Genomic DNA, 23,309 nt, shown 5'->3' on the forward strand with positions numbered 1-23,309 from the left:
CCCATGGAGTGACGACGATATCTTGGTCTAACATACTCTCAGCATCCGCGTAGAAAGCCTGATGGAAGCTCCCAATAACCCCAATTCAGTCCTGCGTACTGTCGCCTTCGTTCGTCATAGTCGTCTCGGCCCTGAGGTTGTCGGTGAAAAAGGAGTCTTCCACCACATTTGCTCAGGCAAGAATCTCAATTATTCGTGTTCGACGTTGTGTGATGAGTTTTCCCGCATACAGGTACTCCCAAATCCCTCGAGGCTAATTGAATACACCGTACATGTTTCCACGATCTCCAAGAATAATGCTGCTCCAGGACGCACAGTAGAAAGCATTTTGGGAGTCCCCAGCTCCTCTAGCTTAGTCGCGCCTATTGCTGCCTGCGTTCATTCAAGTCGTCCTGGTCCTGAGTCTAGTTGTGGGCTGAGGGTCTTCCAGCTTGCTACATCAGGCAAGTACTACTGTAATTGTGAGCTTTCGGAGCCTGATGTTGATCCGAATTTCAGTGCCAAAGAAACTACATCTGTCAGTTGGTCTCCCGGAGCCTCCTCTGCTAGCCGGATACCGGGACGCACTCTTGTCGCTTGCCTTGAGGCAGACATCCCGGTCCTGCGCGTGAGTCGAGAAAAGGGGTTTTCCGAAAATGTTTGCCCGGCAACGGACTTACTTGTAAACCGTTCTTACGATACGCTACCTCTTCTGCTTCTGGACCACCACCATCACCATTGAGACGCATCGTGGATAGTACTGTGGAAGCTCCCGATTTCTCTGCCTCAGTCGCGCTTACTCCACCCAGAGCTCAGCACAGTCGTTTCGGCCCTGAGTGTAGATGTAGGTCAGGGGTCTTCCAACCAGCTATTACTGGCAAGTATATTGACGATTCTGCCTTTCCTTTGCCTAAAACCGCTTCAACTTCTAGCTGTGTTTGCGGTTCTGCGGCCTCCGCACTAGCTACATCATGTGTATGCATTAGAGTGATGCAAAATTTGAAATTTTCGCTCCACAGTACTTAAACAATTCCAAATCGGATCCTGAGTTTGTATGGGAATTACTATGGTAAAACCAAGATTTTTGTTCATGTCTATCTAATAATTCACCATATCGGTCTTCTTCAAAAGCTTTCAACTGTACTTATAGGAAATTTTTCCAGCTACAACTTTGCTGAAGACCGCTTTTTGATTAAATGCAAGTTATCGAAAGTTATCAATGGTTCAATGCGCTGATGTCTTATGATCATGCTCAATCAACTGCTCAGCAGGCGCCATTGGTGTTTCTGGGACGTTGAATAGGACACAAAAATCATGGCTACTATGTCACACTGCAAAATACAGTGTTGCCTGCAGAGCAGCTATTTGATCATGTCATAAGTTTACCAATCTCTTAAATAATTAATAACTTTTTCCTGTCTCGTTTTACATAGAAACGATCTTGAGAAAAGTTGTAGCAGAGAAAAATTTCTATAAGAATGGCTATCGAACTGTTTCGCAGCTCAATATGGAAAAAGAATAGAAGGAAATGAACAAAAAGTTGAGATTTTCCATAGTAATTTACATGTAAACTTCAAATGGCTTGTGCGAAGTCAGTTTCTAACCAAATGAGTTGTAACTTTGGAAGGCTAATCAGGACCCGATTTGAAACCATTTAAGCACTGTGGAGAGAAAAAGTCAAATTTTGCAGCAGTCTAGTGTGCATCCGTCCTGTCAACTGCCAGCATGGGATATCCGTGTACTACCGGAACGTCGGTGGTATCAACTGTTATGTCGACGATTTTCGGGTAGTTACCTCGGATCTTTGCTACGACATCATTGTTTTCACGGAGACATGGTTGGATTCACGCAAGCTCTCCCGTCAGGTGTTCGGCGACGATTACGAAGTTTTTCGTTGCGATAGGAATGCTGCTAATAGCGGGAAAGCTAAAGGTGGAGGTGTTTTAGTGACTGTAAATTCTACTAGAAAATAATGCTTGTATATGCTTAGAGCAGGTGTGGACGTCGATCGTACCTTGTTTCTCTGTGCGGTGTACTTTCCTCCCAACCGTATACGTGAGCGTGACCTCATCGTAACCCATTGCCAATTAGTTTTCTCTGTTCTGGATACCGCTAAAGCAACCGATGAAGTTATTGTGTTTGGATGGCTTCCTCTATTTTGATATGAATCACTCCGTCATCCATTCCAACGCTTCGCTCATTCTGGACAATTACAGCTCAGCCACTGTTTCTCAAATCAATCATGTTATTAACCAGAACAACCGCAGTTTGGATCTTTGTTTTGTAAGCGCGTAGGACGTACCTCCTTTCTTATGCGAGGCGCCCACTCCTCTGGTGAGACTGGATCGGCACCACCCGTCGCTACTGGTGACGTTAAGTACTAAGCTGATGCATGATTTTAATATTTCATCTGTCACCGTTTCCTACGATTTTCGCAACGCCGACCATGGTAGTATCGCCGAGTTACTCTCCAGTTTAGATTGAGACGAGTCCGTTGCTCAAACTATTTCCAATGTCTTGGCATATGTAATTGGCAGACACGTTCCCCTAGTAGCACACATGTCACAAATCAATTGTAGAAACTTATATACGGCTTATTTCAGTCATAAACAAGTTGCTGTAGCTTATTTTGATGAAAGTGTGCTACTCGGGTCCGTAAAAGATTCATCATCGTACGACCCATCCACCATGGCATACGAGCGAATATCGTCGACTGAAATCCAGAAATAGAGCCGCTCTTAGGACATTCACCAAGCACCGCACACTATCTCTTCAACGTCACTATATCAGGATCAATCATGGTTACAAACGAGTTGCGAAACGGTGCTATCTTCAGTACCGACGTGGATTGCAGAGAAAGCTTCAGTCACGTCCCAAGAAGTTTTGCAAGTTTGTCAACGAACAACGTCATGAAGCAAGTCTGCCTACATAATGGTAACGTAGCCTCATCTACGTAAGATATCTGTTAGCTGTTCTCTGAAAAATTTGCTAGTGTCCTTACGGACGAGAGACTGAGTGACGACCATGCCTGACTGGCTGCCAGTTACTTACCACTCTCTGGCCGTCGGGTCCTGACAGAAATCCATCGGCGTTCCTCAAAACGCACTTGGACAGGGTTTGTCTCGACTGCCGCACGTTTTCCAACGTCGGCGTTATCCCATACTGTTGCAAGCTAGCGCACATGTCTCCAGTACACAAGAAGGGCAACAAACAGGACGTTGGCAACTACCGTGGCATCACTTCGCTTAGCACTGTTGCTAAATTGTAGGAACTCGTTGTTATGGAACCGTTACTCGCTCACTGTAAGCCGTATATTAGTATCACCCAGCATGGTTTCATGGCTGGTCGCTCCACTGCCACTAACTTGCTGTATCTTACTTCCTACATCTCTAACCGTATGTCGGAGGATCGTGCTCAGACGGATGTCATTTATACTGACTCATCTGCTGCCTTCGATAAATTGAATCACCGCATATCAATCGCAAAACTGGACAGGCTTGGTATCCACGGCTGCCTTTTGCAATGGTTTCAGTCGTACCTCACCGATCGCTATCTTACTGTTGTCATTGGTGATCATCAGTCCCGTATGTCCGCTGCGACGTCCGGTTGTCACCTGGGACCGATGATTTTCCTGATTTACTTCTACGACGTGAATCTTACGCAGATGACTCAATTGAAGACTGTTGCTTCCTTCGACGTCAGCTGAATGCTTTTGCTGATTGGTGTATTCTGAATCGTATGGAGGTTTGGACGGGTTAATGCTCCGTTATCTTTTTTTCGCGCAAGAAAGAGACTATCATGTTTATCATGTTCAAGTATGATTTTTTAGACACTGAAATTGAGCGCGTCAGTCAAATGAAGAACCTAGGTGTGATGCTGGATACACAATTTTCTTTCAAGCAGCACATCTCGTATGCCGTCGACAAAGCTTCCAGAATTCTAGGGTGTATCTTCAGGATGTCCAAAAACTTCACGAATATCTACTGCCTTAAATCGTTGTACTGCTCCTTGTCTCGCTCCATATTAGAATACTGCTCGGTTGTCTGGACTCCTCACTACAACAACGGTGTCGAAAGAGTTGAGTCTGTTCAGCGACGGTTCCTGAGATACGCGCTACGTAAACTGCCGTGGACGGTTCCCTTCCTATTGCCTAACTACGAAAGTCGTTTGCAACTGATCCAACTGGAGCCCCTGTCGGTTCGAAGAGATACAGCAAGGGCATCACCGACAAACCGACATGACACTCAATTATAACTTATTCTCGAAAATCGTAAACGGCCTATTTAAATGTGCAGTGATCCGAACTGTCAAAACCATAGGATTTTTTGATCTAGATAAAAATAATTTGTCCAGAATAAATCAGACACGAGCCAATTCATAACTTTTACATGGCTTAGCTAAATATTTCTCGCGAACACGGAGCCATATGTCAGTAGTGTGCTTTGGTCAGAAATTTTATTGTTTTTGCTATGGTCATTCATGTCGGTTTGTCGGTGAGGGCATTGCTAATTGTGGATATTTTGCAAGGATGCACCGATTGCCCTGTTCTCCTTGAGCAAGTTGACATCAATGTTCAACCCCGAGCCCTACGGAATAATTCAATGTTCAGCGTAATTGGTGGTTTACAGAGATCCTTCAATAGGGTTTCCGCACTGTTTGACTTTGACCTGACTCACCAGCTGCTTCGTCGGAGGTTTGGTTCGTTTTTTTTTCAAGATCAGTTTAGTAGTTTAGTGATGCTCCTGTTTTTACGAGATCTATCTATGTACTTATTGATGCTTACTTATAGTACTTTTCATGTTTAAGTTGCACCAATCTTGAACGACGCGAAGTTACGCGAAGCGTATTGGACGACAAGAAGATCTGAACATGTTTTTGGAGCCGAGTTATTAACGAAAGAGAGAGGGAGCCGATGAAGAGAACCGATCGATGTAGATTGGTCTATTTGAACAGTGAAGCAAGACTTCACATCGATGCAGCATGAGTTCGTCAATTTTGATTGGGTTCAAATTTGACACTAAAGCGGGGCCCACAAAACTGCGTCGCCGTCAAATAACTGGTGTAACGCATGTCAAGTAGCTTTTCCATCGACATCTCTACTAGGCGACTTCACATCGACACTGCCTCAGTCCACCAATTTTGATCAGATTCAAATTTAACGCTGCTGCTGACGGTGACGCAGGATTGTTGCTCCCGCTTTAATGGACAGCGAGCAGTGACGGAGAATTCATTGTAAGTCTTCAACGTAATCACCGATTCACAAATTCTGATTGATTTTTTTCTGAAATGGTTGACTAAAAACTATCCAACAGTACACCTTCATATCTGATCATTTTCGATGGCCGGTTTTGATCCCACCACAGCTTGCTTTTGGTGCTACTGTTATGTAAAATAGTGTGGTATACGGTGGATTGTTCTGCCAAAACGCCACCATCTTCAACGGTTCATTAAAATCTCTAACAGCACTTTTGTTGTAACTTTTTTTTTGCTTTTGAGTTACTATTTTAGATCATATTCAAACTGCTGCAACTTGGTTGATTTGCAATTTGTTTTCATAATAGATATAATCTAAACTTTTTCCTAGAGGTTCACATGAAACTTCTTTTCAAAATAATCCTGTTTTGTTCAAAATCAATGCATTGATCCAAAAAATACATTTCAAAATGTTTTACTTTGGTATTTATTTATTTTTTCGATGAAAAGATTCCATTTTATCGAAGAACATGCTAACGAGCGATGCTAATACCTATTGATACCTAACAAATACTTCAATTTAAATGTATATTATGTCAAGTTTGAATCCATTTAAAAATTAATCAAAACTTGATTTGAAAATAAAGTGACACTTGAAATGACCATTTAAGGGTTAAAAAAGACTAAATTTGGTTCATCCTTAATTATTATTTTTTTTTTCGTTTGGTTCATTTGTTTATAGAATTCGGAATTCCATTGTGATTTGATTCTGTGAGAAGAGTAGTTGTTCATTGTCCGTCTGTTTGTTAGTCATAAGTTGTCATGTTCTTACACTTGATTTACGGTTTAGCGACTTTGCAGTCAATTTAATTGTTTATAGGAAAGTTTGAACATACTGAGAGGTTAGCACATATCATCGGTAAGAGACGTGTGTGTGAGAAAATTTGCGAAAAAATCTAAGGGCACCGGTGGGATTCGAACCCACAATTCCCACCGGTGCCCTTAGATTTTTTCGCAAATTTTCTCACACACACGTCTCTTACCGATGATATGTGCTTACCTCTCAGTATGTTCAAACTTTCTTACTACACTTCTTAAGGTGCGCTATTTTGGAAAAAAAAATGGAAACTGGCAGTCACACTGCAGTCTGCTTTATTACCCCAAAATTTGACCCTATTATACAAATGGTACAGATTTATAAATTTTTAGAGGTTAAACAAAATGTGCCAGTTTTGTTTCGTGCGCAAAAATGAAGTGCTAAGCAAATCTTTGCAACAATGAATCGAGGAGTGGTTTTCGTTCTACTTCCTTCTTCCTATTTCCGCGAGATAAATCGGAATGTGGAGTATGGTAAGCGTTTAGTCGAAGACTACAAATCAAGAAGACTGGCAATTGTTCCCTTCTCCCATACAACTGTCAAACGTCACTGATATCAGCGCCTCTGTCAATCAAAGGTGGAACTTTGAAGCACAAGTGTTAGTGAGACTGCTCATAAACAGTGACTGTGTGTGTGACCTAATGTGACCGAAAGGAATAATCATAGCACGGTACTCGTTGTTGTTTTTGATTTGCTCTACAAAATTTCACGGCAATTTATATCCTAATCCCAGCAAGCCGGTGGTTTTCCAACTCCAAACCGAAAAACTTGTCATGGTGGATCAAGTAGAGGATTGAAACTCGGATCGATACCTAGTGAAAGTAACATTTACTTGTGAACGAGGAACCGAAATATTGTTTATTTTGAATGTTGGAATTGGGAAGCTTCCATCACCATTGAGTGAACTACCGTCATTCTGCTGAAAATTCAAGGATTCAAAAAGAAGAAAGATCCTAATGTTGGAGAAAATGAATATGAAAGATTGGAGGACTGCAATCCCAAACGGTACGTATTGATGAAGAATATAATTCCATTTTAGATGTAGCCAGAACATGAAACCACCGGTTAATGATCCTCTGTACGCTTTAACAATTCTTGGAATCGACCGACACCTTCCAGAGAATGATAACAACAGTGTCGGATTGGCCAGTGACATTCAAATGGTCAACGAGTACTGTGCCAAGTTGCCAAGCGTCACAACTTAAACCCCCACCCACTGTGGCCAGGTAAAGGGCTTACGAAAAGTGGAAGATAATTCTGAGATAGCAAATTAACGATCGAGGAAGGTCCCACCATTATTGTGAATGGCATCATTGCCATAATTTTAATTTTCAAAACAAATTTACTTATGCATCTGTTCAGTTTCAGCTGGAATTTTACTCGTTGTCAGCATAAAGTGAAGAAAGAAACGTTTCACTTTTTACGACATTCATAACAATACCAATGATTGACAGCTATTTATTTCTACATATGTGTGAGAATGAACTCGTGAAATAATACACACCATCATACACGGGTTCCACTATTGCTCAGAACAGGCGTTACGGTTACTGACTCCTGATTTTTGGCAGAGTTGCCAGTCTTCTTGATTTGTATTCTTCAGTTTAGTGCTCATAATATTACAATACTTCTATCGCAAAAAACATCATAATGACGTCATGCTCGTATGGTTACACTAACTGACAGTTCGTTTAACTACATGCTACTTTTTCTCCGCTTATCTATGGAATCTATAGTTCTGAGTGGTGCGGAGTCGATCGCTTTCAATTTTCTTGTTATTTTGCTAGAAAAATATCCATGTTCATGCCTTTGTTTACATCCTTTCAACCAGTGCAGAGAAAAACGCTTTGCAAGTTGTATAGTTCGCTTCTCGCGTGGAACAAAATTCGGTCAACGACCATCAGTTACGAATACGTGTTTACTAATACTAATACTAACACGTGTTTATGAATACGAATCTAATTCAACCATTTTTGAAAAATTAATTTTTTGGTCGATTTTACATATGTATATGCAACCCCTTAATCGTATTGTTAACACGTTCTAAACTCAGAATAATTTTCACGTAAATGCTACGTGAAAACATACGTAGATTTTTTCCATCGTACTTTTCACATAAGAGCAACGTGATTTTCATGTAGGGGCACTCATTTCATGAAGCTTAACCGTCACTGTATTATCACATAGAAGTTACGTGATTTGGTCAGTGACATTCATTGGACGATTCTAGTATCAATATTTTGATACTGTTTATACAAATATTTCCTTAATATGTAGATACAATCTTTACTGTATTCATAGTAGTATAATCACATCAGATTTTTTTTTAATATTCGATACGCAGCACAAACAATCTGGACGATCATGGAGATGGGCCCAGATACTTTTTTCCTTAGAGGAAGAAACTGATGGACAGCTTGATATCATTCTGTTGAGCACGATGAAACAGACAGTTTATTTTTGTTAAAGAGAATAAAATAATCCATCATGTTATACTTACATCTTGCCACTACCGAATACCAAACAAAAGCACATTATGATCCCACCATGATTTGCAGCGCTCTGAGTGTACGGAAATCACATAAGCTTTACGTGAAACGCTCATAGACTCAGTGTTATGGGAAAATCACGTACATTTCATTGATTATGTAGGTGTGTTAAAAAGGAACTCCATGTGAAATTCAAGGGACATCACATACATTCTACGTGAGTCACGTAAAACTGAGAGAAGAGGAAAAATTGAGAGCTTACGTGATTTTTCACGTAGCTTCAACGTGTAGATTATTTTGAGTGTACAGTAACTGGGTTGATGGCACCCAGTATTGTAACCAGTAAGGAGTATAGTCGCTATATTCATAGTCTGGCGGATAGAATCGCGGGAACCAATTGAGCTGTCAAATAGCGGAACCAATCGAACAAATCACGACCAAGAACAGAATAGAGCACATCAGCTATTGCGAAAAAAAACTTCGGAAACCCTTTTCTCGTAACTCAAGGCTCGTCTACGCAAACAAACACCGTCTTTAGATTGGAGAAAGTTTCCCCTATCCGATGATGATGGGAATTTGCGTTAGATTGGTGAGGAAAGAATAATCAACGTTTTGTTTACAAAAGTTGATAGTACCTTTTTAATTGTTGGTCTAAAATATAAAGAATTGGTTCCGCTTTTTGATAGATTGAAATTCTATCCGCCAGATTATGAATATAGCGACTATAGTAAGGAGTTGTCAAAATGTGGGTACACGATATTTCAATACTACCCAAATTTGGGTACAATCCACCCAGATTGGTCAAAACTGAACCTACCCAAAAATGTGTAAACTGTGTTGGGAGTGACAAATGAACAACATTGAGATGAATCCGATCGACGTTGTTCATTTGTCAAATTGTCACTCCCAACACAGATTACCCATTTTTGGGTAGGTTCAGTTTTGACCAATCTGGGTGGATTCCACCCAAATTTGGGTAGTTTTGAAATAGCGTGTAAGCTAGTTTTGTTCTGATGAGTAGAATCTGCCCAGATTCTGGGTAAATGGTCCTAATTGAAATTTTCCCAAACTTAAACATGGCGCAGGTTTGAAAGTGAGATTGTTGCGCTTACTGCTCAAAATATACAATTCTTACGCTAAAAATGTTGCAGCTACGGAACTGTTTGGATTGCGAATGCTGCCAGCTAGTAAGTGTATTGTTAGTTTCTGAACTTTAAACCAAGGTTGCAAAGACTCATTTCAGCTAAAATAATGTTTTTCGGAATAATAAAACCAAAAGATGGTATGATGGCATGTTTTACTTGTAACTTACAAGAAGAAGTTACAAAGTATGCGTTGGAAACATAAAACCTGTAAATTTTGCTTTCTATGAGTCACAATCAGCGATTTGCTGATCGCTGAGTGAGTGAGTGAGTGAGTGAGTGAGTTTGTGAAAAATCGCTGATTGTGACTCTCCTGAAGTGAAATAAACAGGTTAAATATGTCAAACACATTCTTTGCAACCTCTTCTTGTATCCTACCAATTCAAAATTTGATAATGGCATCTAATTATTTCATAATTTAGAAAAACATTGTTTTAGCTGAAATGAGTCTTTGCAACCTTGCTTTAAACTTTCTTATCCAGATATTCTGTGCCACTTTTCTCGATGACAAATGTTTGTTGTTGTTCCTAATATATAGAACTTATTTAAAATCAAATCTCAATAAATGGTTAGCATTTGTAATGATATCCTTATTTGGGAATTGCAATTCCGTATTCCATAGATTCACATTTTTTCGACAATCATTAACAGACTAGTTGAGCTAGATGGAGATGAACTATAGTTGGATGGGGTTATGTTTGATAGAGCTGCTGCAGCGGTCATATCAGCAAATTTCTATTAAATTGCTAAAGTTTACCCAGTTATCAAATGTCAACATCTGAGTAACCGTAACCCAGTTTCTGTCGCAAGTACGTTTACCAAGCTTTCGGTAAATGCATGTTTACCCATTTTTGGGTAGGTTCAGTTTTTAACGAACTGGGTAGACTCTACCGATTTTTGGGTAGTTTTCAAGTAGCGTGTAAATTGCCGTCAATACAGCGATATTTACAATATATCAAGCTGAACATTGAATTAGGTCCTAAGTAACATCGACAGATTCTCTTCGTCGACTTTCTCTTTGTATCCCTACGGCCATGTAAAGAAATTCCCAGGTATTTTTAGCACTCCGATCGATAAAAGAAGTTTTTATCTAGCGTCTAATACGACAAACACAACAAGACACGGTTATGTGCTCAAGTTATTAACGAAATAGAAAGTCGACAAAGAGAATCGATCAATGTTACTTAGGACCTAATGCAATGTTCAGATTGATTTCTCTACTCGCAATCAATATTATTGCCAATAATTCCTCTTCGCGTCAATATATTAATACGTGTGGGGTTCGCTATAGAAAAGGGCTTTTGGTTTCTAGAAGTAAATGGGATCAAAAAATAACTATCGTTATGAGAAAACGTAGCTCTTTCAGATGATAATGAACCCAATTGCTAAAAGTAAAACCATCAACTGCGTGAGAAGTTATTAACAAATGAGCATTTTTTTTGTTTAAAAAATGAGCATTCCAACCCTGGTCTTGACGTTTAAAATCTATTTCTCTCGACATAGGCTGTGAACCATTTACCGAGATAAACTTAACTCGTGGTTAAAAGTGACATTTCGAAAGTTATTTACCATGCTCTAAAACCCCTGTCTTGATCGACCAATTTTAGAGCAGAACTCAGCCACGGTGGTCAACTTCTAACTTCTTGTCTGTCAGAAATAAAATGGATAGTGTGAAACCTAACAGATGTTATTTACCATCAGTGTATGACAGACAGACAGCGCTGATAGGGCATGAGCAAAGACAAGCATAGGGCAATTGGCTTCTCGCCGCAAGATCTCACTAATACAACCTTGCTAGTGAAGCCGTGTAAAATCGATTTGTTTATTTTTTCAACCACGAAATCAGCTGTCAAAGTGTGAGACTTGACAGCTGTTTGTTTTTTTATATTTTCAACCAGTAAAATGGATGTATTAGTGAAACTGCTCACTAATAGCGAATTCGTTTATTATTCAGTTCCAACCTGGATCGGGTATCAAGATTGGGCCTGCTTGTTTTCTGACAAACGTCAGTTCGATCGTTTGTTTTTAAAACCCAGCTCAGATTGAGGTTCGCACTGACAAAAAGTTCGGTTTCGCACTGGGTTGGAACTGGTTCCAACCCCGATAATAAACGAATTCGCTATAATCCTATTGGTGGTAGAGAGCTCCATAGAGCTATTTGACGATTAATCGGCGCACACTAAAGCAGCATTCAAATTGAACGAGTGCGAGCAGGAGGGAAACAGATTTGTGGAAAAACAAACCATCCATTTATCCCTGTGTGCTAGATAGAGAAAGGCAATTAAACGTCAAAAAGGTCTTTAGACAAAAGCGTAGGAACGTGATACAGAGGAGTTGAGGAGAAGCGTTGAAAGCGAACGCAAATAACGAGTGCAAGTTGAGTGTGAAAGCTAAACAGTGTTAATGCCAGAATATTCAATATTCCGAAGTTCCCATAATCTTGAGAAGAGGATTTTGCAGATAGAAGGATCAATCGATAACTTTTCATCTGTCAAATTTTAACCCAAAGTTAATAAAATATGCCAAATGGTTCCGAGCCTTAGCAAGCAAGTTGATGTCCAGCAGTTAGTTCACAGGGTTTCGTGAGTACGTCTAATTGCCTTTAGCTATTTGTCGACAAAATATTCGAATATGTTCGAATGGCATCCAGTCGGATTAAGCAGCGTCGTTAGAAAGAACTCTAGATAAACATTTCCAAATGTTCTATCTGCATTGATCGATTATCTTCATCGACTTTCTCTTTCGCTATTAACTCAGCTGCAAAACATAATCCCTGTCCTGTTCTATGTTTTGGATGCTAGATAAGAACCTTCAACCTTTGTGGCCAACATTGCACAACATCTGTTTGTATAGCCGTGGTTATCAAAAGAAATAGTCGATTATCAGAATCGATCAAAGCAGATAGAACCTTTTGAAATGTTTATCTAGAACTATCCTGAAATCTAAAGCAAACCCTACACGTATCAATATATTGACGTGAAGGGGCATTATTGACATTAATATTGATGATGTGAATACAGAAATATTTTCAATACCGATGTATTGACGTCAATATTGAATGTATTGACAATACGATTATTGTCAATAAAAGCAATCGTATAGGGTCCACATAAAGGAAATAATCCGACTGACATCCTGTGAATCCCATCAACTTCTTCCGGAACACGAACCTATGCTATTTGCTTGTAGTTTATTCAAATAACGTCCTTACCCAATCACTGCAAATGTCGCTGCCGCAAACCTCCATTATTATAGTCAGTCAAAGTCAGAAGTCAAGTCCATTCCGGTTCGGAAAATTCATCTTCCTTTCCACAATTCCAGTTCTGGTGATGTTTTCCAAAGTTGAAAGTTCTCATCCGGACAAAACAAGGCAAGACGCGAACCGCAATAACCATAACAATGCGGACTTGCTTCAGTCGGCATGAATAGACTTTAGTTCAATTTTTGTACTTTGGTTATTCCGTTTCGTCGCCGTCGCCATCAAGCTCAAAAAAAAAATCAACCCCACAAAACTGATGCAACCTTCAAAGTATGGACGGTTTTGTCAGAGACCTCATCGAAACATCCGTTCTTGGGCAGAGAGTGCGAACTGAATTGGAATAAATTTACCTAATTTTCTAATTTGTATGGATTTTGGGAATCGTCCAGAGGGCAGGAAAAGTCCTTCCCTCCATCACACTTTCTCTCTCTTTTTTTTTCTTGCCGTTGTTTCATCATTGATGGAGGGGTGTTTCGCTAGTACCATCCAACTTTATGGGACGCAGTTCAGTCTTGGGGGCGACAATTCTAATTTCAGTTTTTTTTTTTTAAATGAGTGTTTTTCGACGCCAAGCGTGCTAGAGTTCTTATGTACAAACGAAAGACGAAAAGTTAAGATTGAGTACCGGAAGGTGACCGTAGAATTTGATTAATCGTTTTGCTACCAATTGGTAATCGTATTCGGCCCGCGAGAGAATTGAAAAATCGAAAATTTTGACAAACAAACTATTCGAAACTATACAAAACCCAATGGAACGAAAACCTAGTTGATCAAAATCGATAAACCGGTTAGGAAAATAAAATTAAATCATGTAATCGAAAAACTGTATCGAATACTGTACTGTTTTTTAAATAGATTGTTTGAATGAAATGAAAAATGCAAAGTGATATATGCAAGAAGAACGAAAAGTTAGACGGAGAAAACAACCGTGGTAATTGGATGCGGTCTTACCTGTGCCGTTGATGCCCGATGGACGGATTCGAGCGTCATATTTACCAGCGCCCAGGATCTGATCGAGGATTTTCTTCTCCTTCTCGCGGAAGTTCACCTTGGCATTGTTGGCTCTGTTTTCGGGAGGTTGGTGAGGAATGTAGATTAGTGACGATGATTCGCCTTTGAACTTACTTTCAAAACTTACAGTGACGCACTGCACAGACAGGCAAAGTAGAATATTGCCCAGAAGTAATGGCCTGGGGCCATTCTGAAGATGTTACGCTTGATTCTGAAAGGAAAATAAAACAAACGTTAAAAAATTAGTGAGTAGTGTTTAATTTACGACGAAGGGTAAATTACGACTTCGACAATACCTTCACCTATTATCTTCAGGGGGTAAATTAAGTCAAAGACGAGTATACATTATGTTTCAGAGCATCGTTGGGTCAACATTTCACAACACCCCCTGGTGATAATAGATAAAAAATATTACCGATGCCGTAATCACGTAACATATGAGGCCAGTACGAGAAAGCATCCTGGAAAATGATTGAGTTAGATTACGCCTAATGATTGTTCTTGTCAATATTGATGTTGGCAGCATATCTGATATATGATACAAACATCTTAACGGCCAGGCCTACTGCGTTGCATTTGCCGCAAAGATGATTCTTTGAAATGATTCGTGTTTAAATAAAAGCATTCAAACAACAAAGCATTTCTTGAATCCTCAGGGGTGGAAGGATGCGTGGACATACCGTACCAAACGCCCCGAGTTATATAAATGTTATGAATCCAATGCCACAGTGGTCCAGGAGGGTGTTTTTCAGGTAGTTGGTGTCTTCAGACAAGTTTAGATTTGAGAAAAGGCGCATCTGATGAAGGGGTCGTCCATAATTTAAATCACTTAGGACAAAAAATAAAATTTCTAACTTTTTTCTATGTGGATAAGAAAAATAAAATGTTCCCAAAGATGTAGATCTTAGCATTTCCACAAACTTTGCTGAAAACATCAATGATTTAAATCGTCGTTTTCATTGAGCTATGAAGTATTTTTAAGGAAGGTCGCTTCAAATCGTTTTTTCAACTATAACTTTTTTATTTGATTTTTTCATGGCATACTATGTTAGAAAGAGTCTTTTTCATTTACCAAAACAAGCAACTTTCTAGAATACTTCAACACGCTACCTCACAAATGCAACACGACGCACTTCTTCTACTTGGAGATGGCTGTAAGCTTGCATATGCCGATGACCTAAAGCTGTACTTCGTGGTGCGGACTGCTGAGGATTGCATTCGTCTTCAATCGGTATTGGATCTGTTCGTTGATTGGTGTCGTCGGAATAAGCTTACCCTCAGCATTCCTAAATGTATGGTAATGTCGTATTACCGCATCAGGCAGCCGATTGTTTTTGACTATGCCATCAACGGTGTGGTTCTTCAAAGAACCGACCAGTTCAGCGATCTTGGTGTTCTACTGGACCATAAGTTGACGTTCAACCTCCACCGCTCTGCTCTGATCACAAAGGCGAATCGCCAGCTAGGTTTTGTGTCGAAAATATCGAAGGACTTCATTGACCCACACTGCCTGAAAGCTCTCTATTGCTCACTTGTGCGACCAATCCTGGAAAATGCCTCCTTGGTCTGGTTTCCTCATCAGTTGACTTGGAGCTTGAGGATCGAAATTGTTCAGCGCAAGTTTATCAGGATAGCATTACGTAATCTACCATGGCGTGATCCGCAAAATCTCCCGCCGTATTCTGATCGCTGCAATCTGCTGAGTTTGGATACTCTGGAATGCCGACTGGAAAAATCAGCAAGCAGTTTTTGTTGCCAAGCTATTGAATGGTGAGGTCGACTGCTCGAGGCTTCTCTCGCTGTTGGATATCCGAGTACCACCGAGAACATTACGAAGTGGTACCCTTCTCCAACCGCGGTACCATCGAACGGCGTTCGGTTACAACGAACCACTAACAACTATGATGCGTACGTTTACGGCTGTCGAAGAATTATTCGAATTTGGGGAATCTTCATCTCGCTTTTTGGCACGGATTAGAAACACTTGAATTGTTTTAGCTTTAAGGTTGTTTCATGTAGACAATAGTCCGATGAATAAAATTAAATAATAATAATAATAATAATAATAATGTTAAGAGCGTTTATAGACTGTTCCAGAAAGTATAAGCACACCTTATTTTAACGGTCAATTTGAATATAATCAAATATTCCAACATGTTTTGGCTGCGTCCTTTTGTTTGCTCATTTCTGAATAACATAACATCAAAAAAGTGCTCAGTTTTGTGTTTCCTGTCAAAATGCGTGGTCTTACTTCGGAACAACGAAAAAGTATCGTGCACAAATGTTGCACTGTGAGCGGACTCTCCTTGAAAAAAATGGCCAAGGAAGAGGGTGTAAGCGTCGGAGTGGTACGAACTGCGATTGAAAAATATAAAGAACAGTGTACATTTGAAGATGCGCCGAAGAGTGGCCGGAAATCCGGTCATGTAAGTCCGGATATCGATAAAAAGATCAGGGATGCCTACAAAACGAAAACCAGCGACTTCCGTTCGGGATGTTGCGAAAAAACTAGGGACCTCGTCGAGTAACGTCATGCGTGCCAAAGAAAGACTTGGGCTAAAAACATACCGGAAGCAAAAAAAAAACCTAAAAGGAACCCAAAACAGGCCGCGTCCGTGAAACCACGGGCCCGCAAACTCTACGATTCGTTATTGTGTCGAAATTCTGGGTGTAGAATAATGGACGACGAAACGTACGTGAAACTAGATTACAAAACGCTTCCCGGACCACAATTCTATACTGTAAGCGAAGGCAAGGACATCCCCGAAACGGAGAAGGCAATTTATACCGAAAAATTCGGTAAGAAGGTTATGGTTTGGCAGGCAATATGCGAGTGTGGTAGAACATCTAGTCCGTGGGAATCGAGACTTTTTGGCCTTTAACCAAAGCAAATCTTTGAAAATTAATAAAACCAGCGGACGACATCCAAAAATTTAAAAAAGATTGGCCAAAAGTGGTCAAAATGGTGAGAAGTACCACTGTGCAGAAGCTAATGGGTCATGTTCGAGGAAAAGTTAGGAGTCTTGGCTATGATTAAGTATGTTGATTAAACGAAAGTAAAATATCATTTGAAATATAAATACAAAATGATTTGCCAAATAAAATTATTCAAACTTAAAAAAACATGACTTTTTTGTTATTTTGAAAGTGTGCTTATACTTTCTGGAACAGTCTATATGTGTTCAAAACATACGATATTCTGGTGGATAATTTGCAAATTGGGGCAACCAGTTTTTTAAACTAAAGACGTGATCAAATTGTACGTGCTTTGATGAATATTTTCATGTTTAAATATTAGAGGGGAAGTTTTTTTTTTTACTGGACAGCTAATTTAAAATCTTCTTTAATTTCAAATTTTAATCATCTCTTTCGTTAAAAATGTAATTTTTGTAGTTAACCACACAGCTTGACAGATAAATATCTGAAGAGTTAGATCGAAGGAGCAGTTGATTTCTGTTGTAAAGAACTTTTTTACCCGTTATCAACAACTGAAAACTTTATGTAGTACACGGTGTACACTATAGGAGGTGAGATATTCCGGAAAATGACATTTGCGCGATGACGTCATTGCTATCCATCTCGTAAACAAGCGCGAGAGAAAGCAGTCTATGAGCGAAGTTAGTGTTTTCAATGCAATTTGCTTTATTTTATTGCTTTTATTGTGGATAATATAGTGGCTTGTGTTTTCTTCATTTAGTTAAAATACTGTACGGCTGGTGTTTATGATGCGTGATGTTAGAAATTAAAACGAGAAGCATTCTGAGCTAACGATTTTCTTTCTAGAGAGCAACACGAGGATGCCTTCTCTGGCTTTAATATTTGATTTGATCTGATGAAAGTCATTCAAATTCATTGGCCAAACCCAGACATACCCCGGATTCCACCAGGGAAGTGGCTATACCCGGAGATAATCCGAGATCCACCGGGGAAGTGCCCAGAATATGACTCGAATTAAAACCTATCATGTGACACATCATATCACATGAGAATTCAAAAACAAAGTCATTGGCAGCGTCATTTAGTTTCCAGGACCACATTGGCCACACCTGGTCATGTTTCGGGTACCTTCGGGGAAGTGGCCAGAATATGACTTGATTTAACACTCATCGTGCGACACCTCAAATCACATCAGAATTCACAGGTAAGGTCATTGGTGACCTTATTGAGTGTCCAGGACCACACCGGCCACATTCGGACACATCCCACTCGGGGGGGTGAACGTAATCTGACTTTAACTGAAACCCATCATGCGGCACATCAAATCACATCAGAATTTGAAAATAAGATCATAAGACAAGCGGATGAGTGAACGCATTAGAAATTGTCCTAAGGACAGAAATCCCGCAGTGATATAAAGTGAAATTCAATGTAAGATCACATTAAAGCTCTTTTAAAAATAAACGAATAAAGTACAAACAGAAGGTATATTTCAGAAAAAAAAAAACAGTGGAAAAAAGAGTAGTCTACGCAACGATCTTCTTCATTTTCCTTTTCTTTGCTTTCGAAGCGTTTGCAATGTTACGGTTTAGATATCTGATACGGATATACAAGCGTGTTCGGAAAAACAGTCTTTTAGCATTTTCTGCTAAATCTACATCCTTAGATGTGTTCATACACGTTTCAATGGTTTTTTTCTCTTCATCAAATGTTTCGCCATGAACTCGTTTAAATACGTTATTCAATGCCATTATCTTGATAGCAAAAGCACGATCCGGTTTTGTCAAGCCACCTTCGGAAACTTGATCCACCCAAGTAAAAACGGATTCGTCCGGTGGGGAAATCTTAAGTTTAAGCTTTTTGATGATATATCCCGCAATATATTCAAGCGCGTCCTCTTCAAACTCTGAGTAGTTTAATGCATCTTCCTGTTCCAAGTCAGCATTGAGTTGGTCGTCGCAGTCCAACGATCCTTCGCCTCCAGTCTCATTTACTTCATCACGAGCAATGTTTCGCAGCATGCAACCAGTAAACTGCTGTTCATCGTACTCTTCATTAGATTCCTCTACGTTACTGCTGTTGACTTGTTGAGTCGCATCGGATCGACCTAATGAAAATTAAGATTTGTTAGATTTTTTAACAGTTAATTGTGTACACCTATCTTAACAGTCTTACTAAGGACTTACTAAGAGTGATATTTTATGTGAGATAATGTATCACTACGAAAACTATAAAGGAATTTTACCTAGAATGCTGTTTCTCAACCTGTAAGTGAATTCCAAGGCAGTTGGGTGGTCATGTAATCCTCCTTTGGAGCGTATGGTTCCAAAGAAACGCTCGAGGTCATCTTGTTGCAATCGTCTTGTTAAGATGTACGGATTACCGTAAGTGTTTCGGAGCCATTCTGACAAACCGACCAGCGCTGCGTTATTCACGAGAATACCTTTCTGGCATGGTAGGAGAGCACGCTTATTTGGTACTCGTAGATTCGAAATCAGTTCATTGGAATCGCTTATGATTGTTTGATGAACATGGTTTGTGTGGTCGAATGCTTTAAGCCTTTCTCTCAAACCCCTCGTTGCCGATGATGCATTGAACAAATCAAACCAATCATTCATTATTTTTATGAAATCGCTGGTAATCAAAGCATCTTGAGATGTTATCATGCCTAAACTCACAGCTCTCCTGATTCCCTGTGAGACGGAGTGTGATAGTAGCTGTACCGCGTATTTTACTTTTTGACGGGCAGCATCTTTGACATCCAGATGGGTTAACGTGATTTTATGACATATCTTCAGTTCATTTGGCTGAATGTTCAACAAATCCACAACTGGTTTGGAGGTGATCCAGTGTTTCTTTTCTCCTTTGTCCAACACGTAACCAGTATCGAGAAAATGATTACGAATGAGTTTCATGAGATGTGGAGGGTCTGCAAAAGTGAAAACCTTCAGGTCGTCTACGGTAAAAAAGGGCTTGTCGCAACTGATGCCAAGCTCTCGCCAAAGACCCATGTTGGTCGGTCCCATGTCACAAACAACAGCAACAACATGAAATTTAATGTTTTTGAGCGTTTTGATTATATCCGTTATTATAGTTGCATTCATTGCAGTATCAAAATTGTAGTAGATGACTTGCTTCCAATTTTTGTACACTCCCCGGATCATTCCCACTTGGACGTACTTCGATGGCTTCAAAACTTTATCGCAACTCCGGTGGTACTCATAAACTGATTTGACTTTCATTTCGTCGAAAGACAAAACGCAAACACGTTCTTTTTCGCAATATTCGCTGTTTTCCAAAAGGTTCAGTACTGGTTTCAAAACACCTGGCGTAAGCTTTAACTTCCCTGCCCATTTCTTGAGAGTCGAAACTGCAGGTAGAGGATAACCTCGCGACAAAAGCAATCGGTATGCTTTTGCACCAGCAGCATGTAATGATATCGCACGAGAAATATCATCAGGTGTCCACTGAATTCTTCGCTGATTAGGATCCCGCAATTTTCGCAGCTGTCCCTTTGAAAATATCTTCGAAACATTGCAATTCAATGCTTTCGACTTCTGCAGCAGGGAGGCGTATGTTTTATTCTTTCGCTTCTCTCCATTGAGCTTCTTCTTCAATTCCAAATTCTCTCTGCGCAATGAACTTTCCAGTTTTTTCCTAAAAGTAATGTATCATATTACATTCCCTTTTTTTTTTTTTGAACTTTCGATTAACTGCTTACCCCGTTTGAACAGCCGTATTTCTGGTACAGTTAACATATTGAACGCCAACGTCATGAGAAAAAACCGGGCACGATGATTGAACACCAACATCTTTCCGAATCAACGCCGTGGTACTATGAGAAGAATACTCTCCTGCCGTACTCGTGTATTCCTCTGAAGTTTCTTGGCTCAAAGTGGATCTGCTATGAAGATATTATTGAAGTAAATATATTTTTGAAAACAGTTGAATTTAACCTTCTTCCGGAATTCTCTGGCAATGTTGAAGAAGCAACACCTTCATCCTGCGCTGGCAATTTCAGGCTAGGAACCGCTCCTGGTTTCAGCCTTCGTTTCGACCACTCCGTATTCAACAAAATATCTTTCAGCCTGTAATCTTGCTCGGAGAAATGTTCCGAGCAGATTTTCAAATGTTGTTGCGTATTTAAATTTCTACCGCAGGCTTCCAACCACAAAACTTTCAAACTTTCCTCACGCGGAAACCAAAAATACTTTAATTGTATCGAACACAGTTTATTCCCTTCGTAATTACTGCAGTTAATTACAGCACACTTCACCATTTTCAACAAATTAAACTCGCACTGCATGGCATAAAATCTATAGTGTACACCGTGTCGCACTACACAATTCGCGTTGCTACGGTTCGCGCTGTTGAAAGATAGCAATGACGTCATTTGTTTACATCCGAACCAGATGTTTACTGTCGGTAGTAGCCTGCCTTGTTATGTATGCCGTGATGTAGTATTAAACCAGACTTCCTACTGAACACACGTCTTTCTTTAGAGGTTATGGGCCCAGTTACGTCCGGCCTCTGAAGTTGAAGCTAATTAATTTGAAGAATCCAGAAGTTCGTTACGGAATTACGGAGAAGACGTGAGTGAAGATGTCAAGCGCGGCGAAAGTAGGAATAGTCCAGTTTGCTAATGAAGGATACGACGTGTGGAAATTCCGGGTCGAAACGCAGTTGTCGGCTCACGGCGTGAAGGAAATGATCACGAAGGATGTACCAGCTGACGAAGCGCAGAGGAAAGCTTTTCAAGAAAAGGACTAAAAGGCAAAGGCTCTCCTAGTTGCGTACATCGCGGGTTCTCATCTGGAGTACGTGCGTGACAAGAACACTGCGAAGGAAATATGGAACTCCCTGGCAAGCACGTTCGCGAATAAGGGTTTTGCAGCGCAAACCTACATTCGGAGGTCCTTAGCAACGCTGAAGATGGAAGAAGGAACACCGTTAAAGGACCACTTCCGAAAATTTGACGAGTTAGTCCGCCAGTTGAAGGGAGCTGGTGCTACTGTCACAGAGCTAGATGCCGTAAGTCAACTGTTCACTTCTCTGCCATCGACGTACGATGTTATCACCACGGCTATGGAGAACCTGGGAGATGATCAGTTGAAGTTGAAGGAAAATGTAGTTGAAGTTTCAAGGAAAATGCTTTGTGTGTGGTGAACAAGGGCACAAGAAGGTTGCATGTCCAAAGTTCAAAAAGCGGTATGATCAAGCTCAAGTAGCAACTGTTCCCGTAGACAGAGAAGTGGCGTTGATGATTTCCCAGGAAGCGATCTATAAGTCGAAATTGGACATTGAACGGATATTGCACTCGGGAGCAAGTCGTCACATGGCCAATGATAAGCGGTATTTTCACGAGTTCAAGGAGTTCGACAGACCGCTGAAAGTGCCAAGCAAGGAGAGAAACTTATTGCTACTAAAGAAGGCACGGTGAAAGCGAAGACGTTCACAGTCTGACATTGTCCTTGGGAAACGTCTTATTTGTGAAGAACCTCAAGTTCAATTTGCTGTCATTGTCGCGGTTGCTGAAAGCAGGAGTCCAAGTGGAATTCCAGCCGGATCGAGCAGTGCTGTCCAAAAACGGTGAAACAATAGCTGTGGCGGAACTACGCGGGAATCTATTCTACCTGACGATGCAGCGTTATACATCAGATTCGGCCATCCTTGCGAAAGGTGATGGTGATGAGTTGCAACTATAGACGAGTGCACGGATGGATTTGAGTTCACTCACTTTACAAAAAGTGACACAACAGCGGGGCCCTGTTTACTAAAAATGAACACATGAATAATACTCACGTAACATTTAAAACGGGTCTATCAACTTACGTACACAACACTTGTTAACCCTTTTTCGCGCGAACCGAGTACGCTCACGCAAACTAACAACACCATCGAGCAGAGGAAATTCTCTCTCTTCCCGATAGTGCTCTTGGTTTGCCTGGGCGTACTTCGGTTCTCGTGAAAATGACCTAGCAAATTATTTACAATAGTTGATAGACCCTTTTCAAATGTTACGTGAGCATTATTCATGTGTTCATTTTTAGTAAACAGGGCCCCGCTGATGTGTCAATTTTTTTCCAGTAGATGAACAAAAGTTCACCCGTGCACTCGTCTATGGCACAAACGGTTTGGTCACTTGAGCTTCAAGAATGTACGACGCCTGAAGCAGAGCGAAATGGTAGATGGAATCGGGGAAATTAAAAATGAAGGTGGAATTTGCGAGTCCTGTGCAGAGAGCAAGATGACCCGGTTGCCATTCAACAAGAGTCGACCGAGCACAACAAGACAAGACCATTGGAGCGTGTTCATACGGATGTTTGCGGCCAGATAACACCAAAAACAGTAGATGGGTATAAGTACTTCGTGTCGTTTATCAATGACTATACTCATTTTGCTGTTTATATTTATATTTATAT

At 40.4% G+C, this 23,309-nt stretch overlaps 2 protein-coding genes across 4 annotated transcripts in view; both read right to left on the minus strand.

The window, feature by feature from the left end:
- LOC135698974 (uncharacterized) overlaps positions 1 to 23,309 on the minus strand; it is a 330,343-nt gene that overhangs the window by 217,462 nt on the left and 89,572 nt on the right. The gene's annotated exons all lie outside the window — the stretch shown is intronic.
- Positions 1 to 23,309, minus strand: part of GluClalpha (glycine receptor alpha 1) — a 313,027-nt gene that overhangs the window by 176,305 nt on the left and 113,413 nt on the right. For all 3 annotated transcript variants that reach the window (XM_065219133.1, XM_065219135.1, XM_065219134.1), the window contains exons 3-4: positions 14,078 to 14,161; positions 13,891 to 14,003 (exon numbers count right to left, since the gene is read on the minus strand). In XM_065219133.1, the coding sequence (XP_065075205.1) occupies positions 13,891 to 14,003; positions 14,078 to 14,139 (175 nt within the window). In that variant the 5' untranslated portion in view covers positions 14,140 to 14,161. The remainder of the gene's footprint in view (positions 1 to 13,890; positions 14,004 to 14,077; positions 14,162 to 23,309) is intronic.

The sequence above is a fragment of the Ochlerotatus camptorhynchus genome, unplaced genomic scaffold (assembly GCF_037179485.1).
Source record: "Ochlerotatus camptorhynchus isolate MF236.1 unplaced genomic scaffold, CSIRO-AGI_Acam_v1.1 ptg000099l, whole genome shotgun sequence".
NCBI classification, from domain to species: Eukaryota; Metazoa; Arthropoda; class Insecta; order Diptera; family Culicidae; genus Ochlerotatus; species Ochlerotatus camptorhynchus.